The sequence below is a fragment of the Coffea eugenioides genome, chromosome 5 (genome assembly GCF_003713205.1).
Source record: "Coffea eugenioides isolate CCC68of chromosome 5, Ceug_1.0, whole genome shotgun sequence".
NCBI lineage: Eukaryota > Viridiplantae > Streptophyta > Magnoliopsida > Gentianales > Rubiaceae > Coffea > Coffea eugenioides.
In genome coordinates, this window is record NC_040039.1 from 5,501,814 (window position 1) to 5,518,159 (window position 16,346).

Genomic DNA, 16,346 nt, shown 5'->3' on the forward strand with positions numbered 1-16,346 from the left:
AGGTAGAATTTGAAAATTGGATAAACATTATGTCATGCAATTACATTTTTCCTAAAAGTACAAAATAAGTTAATTGAATAAACACTGTATTTAATTAGCAGTACTTTAAGAGGACTTCAAAGCGTAAGTATTTTGAGCAAGTGAAGTTAAACGTTGGCATTGTCTTGAGTGCACGGTGTCAACAAACAAATGTATGCGTCAATGTAAAGTTCATAAGTCAAGTTCTCTCTTTTCTGGTGTCTCGCATTCTAAAGTTCTAGATTCCTTCCAGTACGAATATATCATTGGTGGTTTGTAAAACAGATTCTTTATTGTCTGAATTCCTGATTTAAGTTGGGTGACTGTCTTTTTATCTTCAATTTATAGGGCATGGCTTAATCGAGGCTTGGTAGGTGTTCTGAAACTATTATCTGATTCGTTGCTGGAACGATATGAAGAGGAAATCGGCATGTTCTATTGATCTCTTGAAAAGACGAAAAAGAAAATTCCTTAACCCTCCGTTTGATTATTGTCCATATAAGAGAATATTGAAATACACATGATGGAAATTGAACCAAGCTTCAACCAAGTAAAGAAATTCTAAATTTTGGTCACCTTTAGTTGTTTTGGGGTTTTTACTCAGTTGTCTTTTGGGCGTATTTAGTTTATTCCTTTTGGTATTTTGCTAGCAGCCTTGGCATGAAGGTTGGCTTCTGAAGATCATGTTTTCAATTACTATAATGATGTCCAAGGATCTCCTTCACACAAAACTGTTTTGGGAAATAGATTAGAACTTGATACTGATTTAGTACATTTGACATTGCTATTCATCCTGCTTGAACTGTAACTTCTTGATGGAATGGATACTTGGTTGATGTAAACATTGCCTGTCTTTCTCTTTCTTTTCTAATTGGTCTTTTTGCAGCAGTGTTGCAATTATAAAATCAAATAAGGACACTGGATATGCATTGGATTGAATTGTTACACATGATGGAGAAAAATTGCCATTATGGCCGTTGGCAAATCTTAAATCATTCAGACAAAAGCTAGGTACTGAGGCATATGAGAAGGTATGCTCCGTTGAAATTGACCTTGTACTTGAGAAATAGAGCTGCGTCTTGGTCTGGTTTCAACTGCCTGAACACGCATATGATATTTGGTTTGCCATATACTACTTTGCAAGAATGCTAAATGACGACATTTTGCTTGTCAACCAAGGTGGATTCAACATATTTTGAAAGGAGCAAATAACTTGAAATAATTTTTCATCGAATTGTTATATGACAGTCCTATTTTCTAGTAATTCAAAATGAATTACTTTTTGAGTTAAAAATGGGAGTAATTTGAAGAAATCTACACAAACTTACATACAATAGGACAACAAAAATTTGAAGAAATAAAGACTGGTTGTGTAACACTTAAAGTCAATCTGGAAATTATTAAGGATACAAACGCAAGAACAATCAAGAAAAACCGATATAGATGCAAAGAAATTCTTTATTGATGAAAACCAAGCAGCGACGCAAAATAAAGAAAATACACTGGACAAAGAATTCTCACTATAATGTCTTTATGCAGCTGTACAATGATATATCAAATGCAAACAGCCAGACTTAGTACTTATATTCTATACAAAAACTTCTACTACTACTAATAAAGAATTCATACCTCCATGGCCCACCTTAACAAAACCAACCAATCACACTATAGCCACATGGCAACATAAATAAATAGCAAAACTTTGGCTTATATTTCTACATTGCCTGGATTAAACCAAATTCTTCTAATTTGAATATGCTCAATATTTTCTTCAACTTGACAAAAGTCTCTGTTTTCAATGCCTTAGTGAAAATGTCAGCCACTTGCTCTTCAGTTCTGCAATAACCAACTTCAATTTCCCTTTTCGAGCTAACTCGCATATGAAGTGATATTTGATGTCAATATGTTTGTTATGCCCATGGAGTACTGGATTCTTGTACAAGTCAATCGCTGGTAGGATGAACTTGCTTGTGTTGTAGTACACCAAGCATGCAACGCAACCATAAAGCTTGAGTTGCATTGTTAATTGCTGCAATATACTCTGCTTCCGCTGTAAACAATGCAATCATTTGTTGCTTCTTCAAACTCCAGGAAAACATGCAAGAACCAATAAAAAAAATGCATACCTTGAAGTACTCTTCATCTTTACTATATCACCTATTCAATTATTATCTGTGTAGCCAAACAGTTCAATTAGATCATTTTCTAAATAAAAAATGTCATTACTACAAGTACCTCCAATATATCTCAAAATCCTCTTAGTCGCCTGCAAATGTGATTGATGTAGATTTTTCATGAACCTGCAAATCAAACCAACAACAAAATTGATATCTGGCCTTGTAAATGTCAAATACCTCAAACTCCCTACCAAACTTTTAAAGTAGGCGAGATCCACATATCCACCAGTACCTTTCTTGGTTAATCTCAATTTTTCTTCAATTGGCATCATAATCAGCTTTGTTGTATCAATCTAGAATTTCTTCAAAATGTCACCTACATTTTTTTATATATATAAAAATCCCACTGTTAGACTGAAAGACTTCAATTCTTAAGAAATATGACATGAGTCCCATATCTATCATCTCAAATTGCTTAATCGTAGCCTCCATGAACTCTGCAATCAACTCTAGATTATTTCCTGTAAAAATTAAATCATCTCCGTAGAAGCATACAAGAAAAATATCACTATGGACAGAAGATTTAATATATAAAGTGTGCTCATACAAACACCTTTCAAAATCACGAGCCAGTAAATAAGAATCAATTCTTGTATGCCACGCTCTTGGGACTTGTTTCAATTCATATGAGGCTCTCTTCAATCTATACACCTTATTTTCCTAATCTTTTCTGACAAATCCTACTGTCTGTTCCATATACACTACTTCATTAGGAACTTTATTCAAGAAAGCTGACTTGACAACTATTTGATAAATTTTTCAGTTATTTTGGATAGCTAAAGAAATTATCATATAGACTGTGTCAAACCTGGCAATGGATACAAATATTTCAAAATAATCAATCTCATAGCTAAAGAAATTATCAAACTATTTGTACCAAAATAATCAATCTCGGATTTCTACTCGTATCCCTTCACCACTAATTTCACCTTGTATCTATCAACATATTCACTAGGTTTAAAATTTGTCTTGTATACCCACTTCACTTCAATAGTTTTCTTACGGGTTGGAAAGAAGTAAGCTCTCAGGTATCATTCTTTTCTATTGTATGAATTTCTTCCTCCATTACTTTCACCCAACGATCATCACTGGCTGTCTCCTCATACACAATTGGATCACAGTATGCAACACAAAGCAAAATTAACAATATTTTCATCAGAAGGAACATCATCTAGTATAATAACATAATCCTATAGATGAGCTGGCATCTGTCGCTGACGTTGTGGATGTCTAGTTAATTCAGTCTGTGGACCTTGAGCAACTAGTGATAGCTGAACATCATCATTAGGATCCTCTTATTGATAATTTAGAGTCACATATGCTATTTTAGGATCTCCAATAGACCAGTTCCAAGCACCTCTTTCGTTAAAAGTCACATCTATACTCACTATCACCTTTTTTATCACAAGATTATATGACCTATAAGTCCGAGAGATTTCACTATAACCAATAAATACGCATTTCTCTCCCTTATCATCAATTTTCTTTCTTAATTGATCAGGATTATAAAAATAAGCAATACACCCAAAATACTCTGAGATGACCAATAAATGTTCTTCTACCACCCCAAATTTCTTCTGAAGTTTTTTCGGGACCACTTCTAGTAGAACACCTGTTTAACAAATAAATTGCACAAGAAATCGTCTTTGCCAAAAAAAGACTTTGGCATCTTTTTCAATTTTAATATACTCCTCACCATATCTATAACTATCCTATTTTTCATTTCTGTCACTCCATTTTATTGGAGAATGTATCTAATAGGCAACTGATGTTGTATCTCATTTTTCTTAAGAAAATCATCACACACTAAATATTTCTGACCCCTATCTATTATCAAAATTTTATTCTGACAGCCATTTTGCCTTTTAACAAAAGTTTTAAAAATTTAGAAGTGCCGCAGGCATCAGATTTTTGTTTTAAAAATACATCCAGGCTTTTTTTTTACTAAAATCATTAATAAAGGTAATAAAATACCTGCAACCATCATTAGTAAAAACCTCCACGGTGTATAAATTTGAATGAATAATTTCTAATGATTTTCTGACCCTCCATGATTTACCAGTCTGAAAAACATCACTGTGGTGCTTTCCCAAAATATACATATCACACACTCTACCAGAATTTTTAATACTAGGCAGCCCAACAATCAATCTTTTGCTGGAAAAAAATCCAAAACTATCAAAATTCAAATGACAAAATCGCATATGCCATAACCAATTATTTATCATCTATCACCATACTCAAACAAAAAAATTTGGCAGAATTCAAATTCAGTGAAAATAAATAATTTGAAGTCATTGGTACACAGGCAATCATTCCAATATTTTTATCAAAAATTATACAAGTACCATTCTTGATACGAATATCATATTTTTTTTTCTCAAACAATGGCCCATACTCAACAAATTATGATGCAATTCAAGAACATAGAAAACATTAGAAATAAAATTATAAACCTATTTTTTAGGCTAATAGGAATTTTTTCTTTGCCAAACACTGGTAAAAGAGTGTTATTTCCAAATTTAATTTCACCACAGATAGATTTCAAATTCAACAAATAATTCTTTCTTGCCAGACATATGATTACTGCAACCCGTATCCAAATACCATTTATTTTTATCAACCACATCAATAATATTACAGCCTAATAATAAAGTCTTAAATTTTTTATTATTATTCTGCACTCAATTTTCGACAACATTTATCTGAAAATTTCTGTCTTTTTTTTTTCAAATCACATTCAAATTGTCTATGGCCAATTTTTCACATTTATAACATTGGATTCTCTATCCAAAATTATTGTAATTAAATTTATTTCTTGTGCCAAAATTACCACCTCTACTTCTACCAGAACCACCTCTAAAATTAAAATTATTATCTCTATCGTGTCCAAGATTTGATGTACCTCCTTTGCCTCTATTATTGTTACCTCGACCATTTTTGTTATTGTAACCACCTCTGTTCCTCTGGCTGGATTCACCTTGTTCTCTAACATTATTATTGTCTCTCAAATTCAGCTGTGTTTGCAACGCCTTCTCTACTATATCCTTCTTCAGAGTATCCTCTAACTTCCCATTAATTCTTTGTTCATGTAGAATTAATGTCCCAGGCAAATTTTCAATACTCAGATCTTTCAAATCTTTCATTTCCTGGATTACAGCTACCACATGATCAAACTTTTAATATCTGACAAACGATAAAAATATGATTAAATAGATTATGACTTCTCCATCGTCACAAGTTCAAATTTCTTTTTCAACATCCTCAAATTATTTTATTGGACCTTGTCAATCCCTTTGCATGTTTTCTCCAATATATCCCAAATATCCTTTGTCGTATTAGCCGTAGCAATTTTTTTAAAAATTGGCATGTCAATTGTTTGATGAATCTGTGACAAAGTCAAGCTATCTTTTACTTTATCATTCTCACCAGCTTCCTAAGCAAGTGCAGATTCAATATATCGATGTAATTTACATGTTTTAAGATGAGCTATGATCTGTTTCTGCCAAAATTTGAATTCAGCCTTTGTTTTCAATTTTTGAACAGAACAAATAATATTGGGGTTAGAATTTGCCATACTTCAATCTATTGTAATTCTGGTGCCACTTTGATGGATCCAAATTAATAAATACACAAAAATCCATAAGAACAATCAAGAAAAACAGATATAGAGGCAAAGAAATTCTTTATTGATGAAAATCAAGCAACGACGCAAAACAAAGAAAAAACACCGAATAGAGGCTTCTCACTATAACATCTTTATGCGTGACAGGTGTCGAACTTGTGGAATAATAAATGTCTACTCAAATAAAATACAAATTTTTGTCTATAGCGGTGATCAGGGTCGAATCTACGGGGATTCGAAAAAATTAGTTTCTTCTAGAGGCTAGAGTACGAGGGTTTTTATAAAAATGAAAATAATTAAACAACTCGAATAAATATACTAAATGTCAACTTATTAAAATCAAATCAAGAACAAATAAACTCTAGCTACAAAATAACTTTGAAAATAGTTCAATTAATTGATCATTGATACAATAATAATTTCATTTACTCACTGATAAATAAGTTATAACTGCCAAACACGTGATGACAATCAACTTTTCCTTACTATATTGGTGGTCAAGGTACGGCCGTTAACCACTTTTCTAATTAAGAAATAACCCTAAATACGATCTTAAAGTTCAATTTTCTAATTACCTTAAGAATTAGAGAAGCCCTGTTCTAATCAATAATACACTAAGAGGGTTATTTTAAATTAGCGCATATGTCTCCCTGACACAAATTCAATCATGCCAGTTAAACCTGACAATTATGCCCAAAACCCAATAACCCATCCAACCCACCCAGTATTTTGAGAGGTTGGGTTGGGTAATTTGAGTATTGGGTCAATTTTGGGTTGGGTAATAAAAATCCAAATATATTTTGGGCGGTTTGAGTATTTGTGTTGAGCACCCATTACCCAACTTAAATTTAAAAAATAAATAAAGAAATTAAATTCAAGAAATACGACTCTTGTTTCCGGCGACTTCAGCGATAACTTTTGTTCTTCTGCCCGAATAAATCACCACCACCTCCTCCTTTGCCACTTGTACTCTTGAGCAAATTCACAAGTCTCCTTTCACAAATGGAACCACACCACCCTAGATATATATTCACATCTCTCCTTGATTTATATTCAACCACGCTTGGTGTTTGATATATTGCCCCAATTGGCCATTGTTTCTCAAAGTCTCTTATCGATGATATAGCTTGCTTGAGATTTCAGAAAACCATGCCACTAACAAATATTGTTTTAGAAAACCACGGAAAATATCGGCCACCACCTCTAGAAAGCATATCAGAAATGCAATTGCAATATAGAAACCTATCCAGATCATTGGCTGAGCATATTGTGCTAGTTCTTGTAAAGTCCGTTGGCATGCTTCATATCGTTTTTGGACTACTTCACAAATTGTGCTTTCATTGGAGCTTTTCAAATGAATTGGATAGTGATATTTGAACTAATTGATTGAGAATTGTCTCTCTCTCATCAAAATTTCACTTTAATTAAGGTGTGATTGGATTTTTGATGGGACTAGAAATAGTTTAAATAGTTAGTGCATGCGTATATTTGTGAAAGTCTATTAGTGTGTGTTTTAGTGTATAAAAATAATGTATTTCTAAAGAACTTAAGAAGCGAGTGTGTGCTTGTATATGTGAAAGTATTTTAGTGTGTGAAAATGTGTTTATGTGTGTGAAAATTTTTTTTGTATGTAAAAATATATTTAAAAGAATTTATGTATCAAAATCTATTAATTAATATATTGGGTCATATTTGAGTCATGGGTTTGAGATAGCCCAATATGACTCAACCCAAAATTAACCCAATCTAAAGTTGGGCGGGTTGGATATAACCTATTTAAATGAAAACCCAATATTAACCCGCCCAAAACCCGTCCAATCAGCTCAATTGCCGGGTATAATACCAGTTATCACCAATTTAGAACAATTAAACAATTAGAGATTTAATTGCTCTAACTGATTTTAAGTTATAAGATTAATTAACTATCAGGCGTTCTTAATATTCAAATAATATAATAATCATAAGAAATTAAATCAAAGGATATATGAATATAAGTGAATAAAAGAAATAAAAATAATCAATTCAATCTCACAATTTTAGATGAACCAAATCCTCCGTTGTTCCTTGACTAGAATAAAGTGTTTAGTTGATCGTCACGGAGAAAGTCATGAGCAAAATAGTTGAACTAGTTGCCGAGAGCATTCTTCTAAAATACGATGAAGCACCCGATAAGAAGAAAAGAAAACTTGCGTTCTACCACTACTAGTCTATTCGGCTGGAGAAAAGAAAAGCTAAGAAACGATGCTCCCTATTGTTCCGTTCTTCTTCTCCTACTCAACTACTTCTACTTCTAAGCGAAATCAAATTGACAACAAGTCAATGTCTCTTATCCGATAAAAAAGAAAAATACTATTCTCCCAGTAGGAGTAGAGAACTCTCCATGCGGTAAAACATCTGACTCGTGCAACTTCAATTGAATTTTGGAGATCAAGTGTCAAATTCCGAACTTCCCGGACGTACAGAATTTAGACTTTGACATGCCTATGCAGAACAGCAGAGTCACGGCTTTAATTTCCGTTTCATTCCGAATCCCTACAACCAGTGCCAATTACCAAAAATTAGTAGAATCTACCCATTAACGCAATATTTGGTAAAATAAAAGAGAGAAACAATCACAAAATTAATACTCCCTTCGTCCCGATAAGTTTGTCGCACTTGGGAAGCTGTGATTTTTATTAACAGTGCATCGAAGCTTGCAACTTTTGTTTCACTTTACACGTTTGCCCTCCAATGTGTAATGCATACAAAGAAAGTTATGTTGGAAATTTATTGGTGTGGGGCCTATCTATTTTGTTTAGCTCAAAAATCCATGACCAAAAAGCACGTATCAACGAACGCATGGCACACATTTTGGGGTGTCTTTCACGCACCAAATTGTGGTGCTTCCTTTTTACATTGACTTTTAAGTTAAAGTTGTAGGACCCATATTTTAAGAGGGTAAATGTTGAAATTGGATGTAAACAAACTTTCTATTTTGGGTATGTGACAATTATTTGGGGACAGATAAAAAAGAAAAGTATGACAAGAACGGAGTAATAAAAATGCAACCTATCTATGCGCCTGTACAATAATATATCAAACACAAACAGCCAGACTTGGTACTTATATCTTATACAAAAACTTCTACTAATACTAATAAAGAATTCATACCCACATGGGCCATCTTAATAAAACCAACCAATCACACTAAAACCACATGGCAACATAAATAAATAGCAAAAGTTTGGTTTATATTTCTACAAGAACCACTTTGAAATTGTCTGACTCGTAATAGGTACACTATATAGTAGTTGTACCTGTTTTCGCATTTTTGACTCATAGACACAAGCAGAGGTTCCCATGTTCTCCAATGTCGCAAGATGAGAAAATCGTTTAGCATAGGAACTTATGGATACATACCTCAACAGGTACATGAGGTGTTTAGGAATCATCAGCTTGCTTTGTTGTGTGTTCACCTATAACTTCATTTTTGTGTTTCAGGTGCAAACAATTCTTTCCATGGAATGCGGTCTCAAAACATTTACAGTAGTTTAATGGTGAAATATTTAATTTTTCTTTCAGTGAATTTCAGGTGTTCCATGCATTTTTTGTTGTTTTGACCTCTGATGACATGGAGCAGGTAAATTCATGAAATTTCTCTTTTGCTTAATACAACTCATTGAAAAACTCTTGGTTGACCTTTCTGATCTCCCATACCCTTTTCATGGGAGTTATTGCATAGAAAATCATAAAATAGTTCATCATACAATTGTCATGTTGCTGTATATGATGATCACCATGTGGGTGTTTTTTGGAAAAATGTCTATGCTAATGGAAATTGTCGCCCAGATCCTTGCCAATATTCTATAAATTCTCCCATTGGTACCCCATTTCTTAAAGTTACATTATGATAAATGCAGGCTCTCAATCGAGCTGGTGGTAAATCCGAAAATAAAGGTGCTAAAGCAACGCTTACAGCTAAAAGCCAATTTCCTTTTGTTGACTTGCTTTCTTCTTGTCTCTTCATTTTCTTGTCATTTTACTCCATAGAATATTTATTTGCAATCTGGCGAATTGTTTGCTTTGTGGATAGTATCTGGTTTGTGTTCCGTTTAAATCAAATGTCATCAATAAAGAACCTTTACTGTTTTTCTTTTTGGTTTGGATCCATTTGAAAGGGGTGATTTGACGAATTTCTCTGTCTCTACTAGGTTTGGCCCCTGTAAGAAGCCTTCTCTCAATGTAATTTAGTATAATACAGACAATAGTAATGCTTGGAAAGGGGCTTCTTACTTAAGCAGTGAGGTATCAATCATTCAAAATGAATTACCTTTTGAGTTAAAAATGGGAGTAATTTAAAGAAATCTACACAAACTTGCATACAATAGGACAATAATAATTTGAAGAAACAAAGACTGGTTATGTCACACTTGAAAGTCAATCTGGAAATTGTTAAGGATACAAACGGTTTCAACAAATGATTCTAAACAAAGCATATGGATGTGGCTCTTCAACCATATTTGCAATTATTTGAATTTTAAATGCACCTAAGTGAAAAGTTGCCGTAGGGATTGATCCTCCAATGCCTCCTGCTGTAGCTTCAATTTTGGGCCATCAACGAGTATTATCTAGAAAACAAAGGACAAAAGCAAAAAAAAAAAAAAAGGATAAAAAAGACATAAATGGAATTCCAAACTCAAGAGGCTATAGTTAGATATTGTTAGAAATTTAAAGTTACATTTACTAGTTAATGACTTACATCTTCTCAATAAAAAAACCCACTCTAAACTATTAATGAATATTTCATATTTTCATTATACCTATGGCTACGTTAACACTTGATTCATTATTAAGCACATGTCATATTCTACAAAGTAGGCCTTAGTTTGTTGTAATTCTAGAAGTAGTAATTATTTGACTTGAAAGATGAATAGATACATCAAAAAAAAAATGTGTGAATAACCATACCTGAGCGGATTAATATTCATCAGATATGTCAACTCGAGGAATGTGTGATATCTTTATCCAGTCATCTCCTGTTTTACTAGAGTAACGATCACTCAACTTGAAGCAATTCCGAATATCCAATGTTTTGAGAGATGATATCCTTCCGAGGATGCGATGTGGCAAAATTTCAACCTTTTCACAATCATAAATTTTTAGCTCCTCCAGATGTGGCATGATAGAGATAGCAAGTTCTTCATCATCTTCACTTAAGTCTTCCCAATTTGTCCAATTTTGGAAGTAAGAAAATCGTAATTTTCTCAAATTCGGAAATGCTACTGCTTCAGTTAAGGATGATGGCTCAGAGTTTGACAATGCATCAAAAGTTTCATGACTATTCTCATGCACTGCTTTTGTAATTCCAAAGAATGCCTTACTCAAACATTCTAGCTTTCCCACTCCAATGAGCCCAAGTTCTTCTAGGGACGACAACTTCCACAAGGCAGGCAAGGATGAGATATTGTAGGCCTCATTGATAATTAGCTTCGTCAAGTTATTGACAAGAGACGTCGTCACAAGCCAACTTGGTAACTCGTTTCCTGGACAGCGAGTTAGCGCAAGTTGTTGCAAGTTTGGAGGTGGTTCCACGCTTTCAATGCAACTTGGAGTTTCTATAAAGTGGACCCTATTGCTAAACAACAAAGACATTTCACGCATGTTTTTTTTCTTTCCAAGTTCAGCACTCCCAAAATCTACTTCTCCATGAATATGAATGATCAATCTTTCCCGTTGGTTCAAGTCCTTCAAAATTGCCAAATCATCAGAGTTGCCCCTGGCGATGAACTGAGTCAAAGTACAAAGTGAAGTAAGCTTCCTAAGTCCTTGTGGAATTTGAAGTGATTCAGAGGTCCCAAAATTGAAAAGGTGCCTCAAGTGTACAAGGCCTTCAATCCTTTGAGAAAGGCATGAAAGCTTTCTACACATAGTGATGTCAAAAGTTTCCAAATAATATAGATCACATATAGCTTCTGGCAGTGTCACAAAAGGATTCCAACTTAAGTCCAAGTGCCGAAGATGAATCAAACTTCCGATCTCGGCTGGGATTTCAACTATCTCACAATCACATAAAGCCAGGGTCCTCACGCACTTCAAACTGCAGAACAAATCTTGGGGCACTACTCTTCCACGTGGAAGAGCAAAAAAGCTCCTGAGCCTTCCAAAATCAACAACTAGAGAACTAAACATCCTCTCAGTGCCAAGCCACGTTAGATGACGTGCTCTTTCACTAGATGAATTTCTTCCAATGCCTTGTTCATAATCAATTCCATCAAGTACATGACATAATTCATTTTTTCTGAGAAATTGTGCAAAATCATGTACTATGTCATGCATCTTGCACAATGTAAAATCATGAACTAGAAAGAACTCAACTTTTCGTAATTCTTGAAAAAAGGAACGCATTGCCAAATTGTCGAAGTACTCATGGCCCACCAGTTCCAAGCGCTCACCTCTTCGCCTTGGGCGAACATAACCTTCTGCTATCCACATCCCAATAAGCTCTTCTACAAATATCGAATGATCTTTGGGAAAGACAGCACAATAGGAGAAGCAATGTTTCAGCTCCGGGGACAACTCGTTATAGCTTAAATACAAAAGAGGGAAAAGTTCCATAGTTGCTTCCTCCAATTGCCATATCTCACTATCCAAAATATTCTGCCACTGCTGTACGGTATCTTTGAACCGTAACAGGCTTCCCATGGTCTTTGCAGCAAGTGGCAAGCCCTTGCACTTTTTCGCAATTTTTTCCCCAATGCTTTCCACTTTCTTACACCCCCAAATGCTATCCTTTGATCTTCCATCAAATGCTATCCTTTGCATTATTAGCCAACAATCGGAGTCAGAGATCAGGCTCAAGCGGTGAGTATCAGTCGATCCCATCACTCTGGCCACTCTTTGACTCCTGGTTGTCACCAAGATTACACTTCCGGAAGCCCCATCCTTAAGAGAGTCTTTGAAAGGTTTCAACTTTGAATCTTCCTCTGTCCAAACATCATCTAGGACAAGCAGGAATCTCTTGCCGGAAAAAGTTTCTTTTATACGTTGGATCAAAGGATCCAACTCTGATTCTTGAGAACTTTTTCCAGCATTCTCAAGGATAGCTTTCGCAATCCTTTTCTGGTCAAAAGGATCTGATACACAGATCCAATTTCTAAGTTCAAAGTGATTCTTCACTTTATCATTATTGAAAAGTAGCTGGGCAAGTGTGGTCTTTCCACTACCCCCGACCCCTACTATAGAGATAACTTGAACCCCCTTTCTTCCTTGACTACTACTCTTCGACAAAACTTGGTCAAGTAAAGCATTCTTATCAGCTTCTCGACCATATATCTCTGATTCGTCGATGATTGAGGTAGTCATAATTCGCTTAAAATCTTGAGAATCAGGGATCCCCCCACTTGAAATAAACTTGAATTGATCTGCCTCTTTCAAAGTTAATTCTAGCTGTTCATTTATTTTCTTTATTTTCTGGGCTATATCACTACGCACAGGAACTTGTTTGAGACAAGAACAAAGGGATGGGATGAGGGAACGAACCTTGATCCACAATGTTGGCTGAATTCTGGCATTCTGATGAGTTCCCTCATTCTTTGCTCTGTGAATCTTGAAGTTCCATTCGTCCAGCACATTGTCCATCTCATATGTTATGTCTTCCAGCTTTTCGAGCCAAATTCCCACAGGTTCCTCCTTCAGCCTTCGTCTCTCTGCATCATGCAGCACTTTTTCAATGGTTGCCAACTTAGAGGAGATATTTGCAACCTCCTCTTCAACCCCCATCACCAGGTTGACTTTCTCCCCAAACTGCTTCACGAGAACATCACTCAATTGATCAATTATCTTTGGAACAATCAATTCAGCCATTGTTTATGGTTGTTAGCTAGGAATTTGTGTATTTCGAAGTGGAAAACTGTTTGTTTGTTTAGAATTAGAAACAACAAATATGTTCAGGCATTTATAGATTGGATGGCATAAAAAATTCCTTACTTTGATGCGCAGTCAATTAAAGAATAAAGAATTCCTTATTCTAGTGTTTGGAATCAGAAAACATTGACGTTAACCTTGCACACAACATTAAAGAGAAAAGCAAAGCTGCGTATCCCTCTTTTGTGTTGTTGAATTAATTGAAAAGCGTAAAACATGTGAAAAAGTGTAAAACAAATTGTCAGGATTCTTATATTTACAAAACGAATTGCTAGTTTTTTGAATACAAATATTATTTAAGGGCAACAAGTATCAATTTTCCCAAATGAAATGAAATTCAATATGAGAAGTGACAAAAATGCAACGTGTGACCCTAGTTTCTTCTCGTATCTTTTTCTTTTTTTCTTTTGGATAATGTTATTTGTCATAAAGTATCTACTCTATACTTTTAGGTGATCTATATAAAAGGGTCATATAACAATAGTACGATATCTGTTAAAGGTTGTTTTTATTTGTTAAGGATTTATTTTTAAACATTTTAACAGGTGCTCATTGGATACTCTAACCTCTCATTTCATGTGCGAGAATGCTCATAATGGACGGATCTTTGCATCTGAAATGGTAGGGGAAAAATTATCGTTCTAGAGTGCCTAGTACACAAGTTAGAGTGGAATATTCATTCATTTTCTAGTATTTATTATAATCAATATTTAAATGTCAAAATAGAATATAATTAATAGAATTTTTACTTGGTTACCCATGATTAATTTATAGGGCATAATATGCTTTATTACTTCTGTTTTATTCATTATACTATATTTTATGTTGATTTACATAAAATTTTGACATTTTTGGAATAATTGAAGATTGATATTAATATTTTTCAATTGTAATACTTGATTCATTCTGCCATGTAAATTTTTTTTGCTAAAACTAACAATTGCTTAGGATTTCCATGTAGCAAAAGCAGCTTGAGGGTTATATATATATATTCTTTCTTAACGATTCCATGTCACTACTCACTACTAAACTTTTTTCTTTTTCCTTTTTTTCAATTTGAAGATAAAAAAATTAGAAGCTAACTTTGGATTACTTACTATGCTTTGCAGTAAAGCAATTCTTTGTCGACTTTGATACTGTGAATGAAACATGTAACTGACTTAGATGAATATTTCAACCGTGCATTCAAGGTTTCCCTCTTATATGAATTTGCTTGAACCACAATCTCAGAATCACTTGCATGATTTTCAAACAAAATTCTGAGCTATAGAAATGAGATGGAAACCATCCACCATTAAAGTATTCATTTCCTTTTGAACAATGAAGGGATCTTCTTCTAGCCTTCTTTTTACTATTCTTTTCTCCTTTACCATATCCACGTAAATTTCATTGTTGCGTGCAAGGCTAATAATCACATTTTACCCAGATATATGCTCATGAGGCCATTTTATCAGGTACTAAATTCTTCATACAAGTTTAATGATCAATATCATGTCATGATTAATATTTATTTAGGTTAATTTAGACTATATATTTCTAATTTTAATGATCATTAAAAAAAGAAGCCTTACTCACAATTTAATTTGCGAGACATTGGATGAAGTAGAATAAGTTCAGGTATTTATATATTAAACGGCACAAAAAATTTCTTACTTTGATGCACACTCAATTAACCAATACAGCATTCGTCTTGATCTATTTTAACAAAACAACTGATATTCATATTCCAGTGAATCCAGTTGTTGGGAATCAAGCAAAATTGGCGTAAACCTTGCACACAAAAATAAAGGCAAAAGTAAGGTCGCGTATTTCTTTGCAAACTGTATCCATGATTCTTCTTAATCTATCCCATTTTTTTGTATTTGAGTTAATTGAAAAGTGTAAAAATCTGATGAAAGTGAAAGCTGCTTCATTAATATGCAGTTACAAATTATCTTTTTTAAGCTAGTGGACTTATTTTGGAACTACATAAATATTTATTATTTTCTAAAATAAAGTCCATTTCTCATTATAATGTTAAATGACTTAAAACCATCTTATCTTTGGCATTTATAAACTTAGTCTTGTGAATAAGTATTACATTACCAAATTACATAATGATGTTTGATTAGACTCAACTAATTATGAATTATTTGAAATATGTGAATCTTATTCACTAATAAAAGATTAAGTTGATCTTTTATATGAAAAGTTTTAAAGAATTGTTAAAATTCATATTATAATATATGTGAGATATTAACAATTCATGTTAGAATTAATTATTTCTCATACTTTACTATTTATATTAATGACTACTCAAAAATGAATATGTGTGCTTTTTAAGTACAAGTAGGGGTGTAATCGAGCCGAGTCGAGCTCGAGTATTGCTATACTCGAGCTCGACTCGACTCATATACACCAAAGCTCGAGCTCAACTCGAGCTCGAACGAGCCCAAAAAATCGATACTCGAGACTCGACTCGAAAAATTTCCTTTAGGCTGGAGGCTTGACTCGATACTCGAGGCTCGAAAATTTTTTTCATTTTAGGTCTTTTTACAATTATGTTATTACTTTTTTGCCATTATAGGATTTTATTATAAAGAAGGATATATTGTAAATTTCATATAACTTATACCCATAATGGT

At 33.7% G+C, this 16,346-nt stretch overlaps 2 protein-coding genes across 2 annotated transcripts; both read right to left on the reverse strand.

Annotated features, from left to right (window-relative positions):
• Positions 1 to 10,280: 10,280 nt before the first annotated feature.
• Positions 10,281 to 11,486, reverse strand: LOC113772546 (putative disease resistance protein RGA4). The gene is made up of 2 exons (XM_027317172.1): positions 10,768 to 11,486; positions 10,281 to 10,427 (listed from the first exon to the last, which is right to left on the reverse strand). The coding sequence occupies exon 1, from the start codon at positions 11,458 to 11,460 to the stop codon at positions 10,777 to 10,779; it is 684 nt and encodes a 227-aa protein (XP_027172973.1). The 5' UTR covers positions 11,461 to 11,486; the 3' UTR covers positions 10,281 to 10,427; positions 10,768 to 10,776.
• A 60-nt stretch (positions 11,487 to 11,546) lies between these two features.
• LOC113771075 (putative disease resistance protein RGA3) lies at positions 11,547 to 13,662 on the reverse strand. Its single transcript, XM_027315698.1, has 2 exons — positions 11,672 to 13,662; positions 11,547 to 11,586 (listed from the first exon to the last, which is right to left on the reverse strand). Exons 1-2 carry the CDS (start codon positions 13,660 to 13,662, stop codon positions 11,547 to 11,549), a joined length of 2,031 nt encoding a protein of 676 aa, XP_027171499.1.
• Positions 13,663 to 16,346: the final 2,684 nt, after the last annotated feature.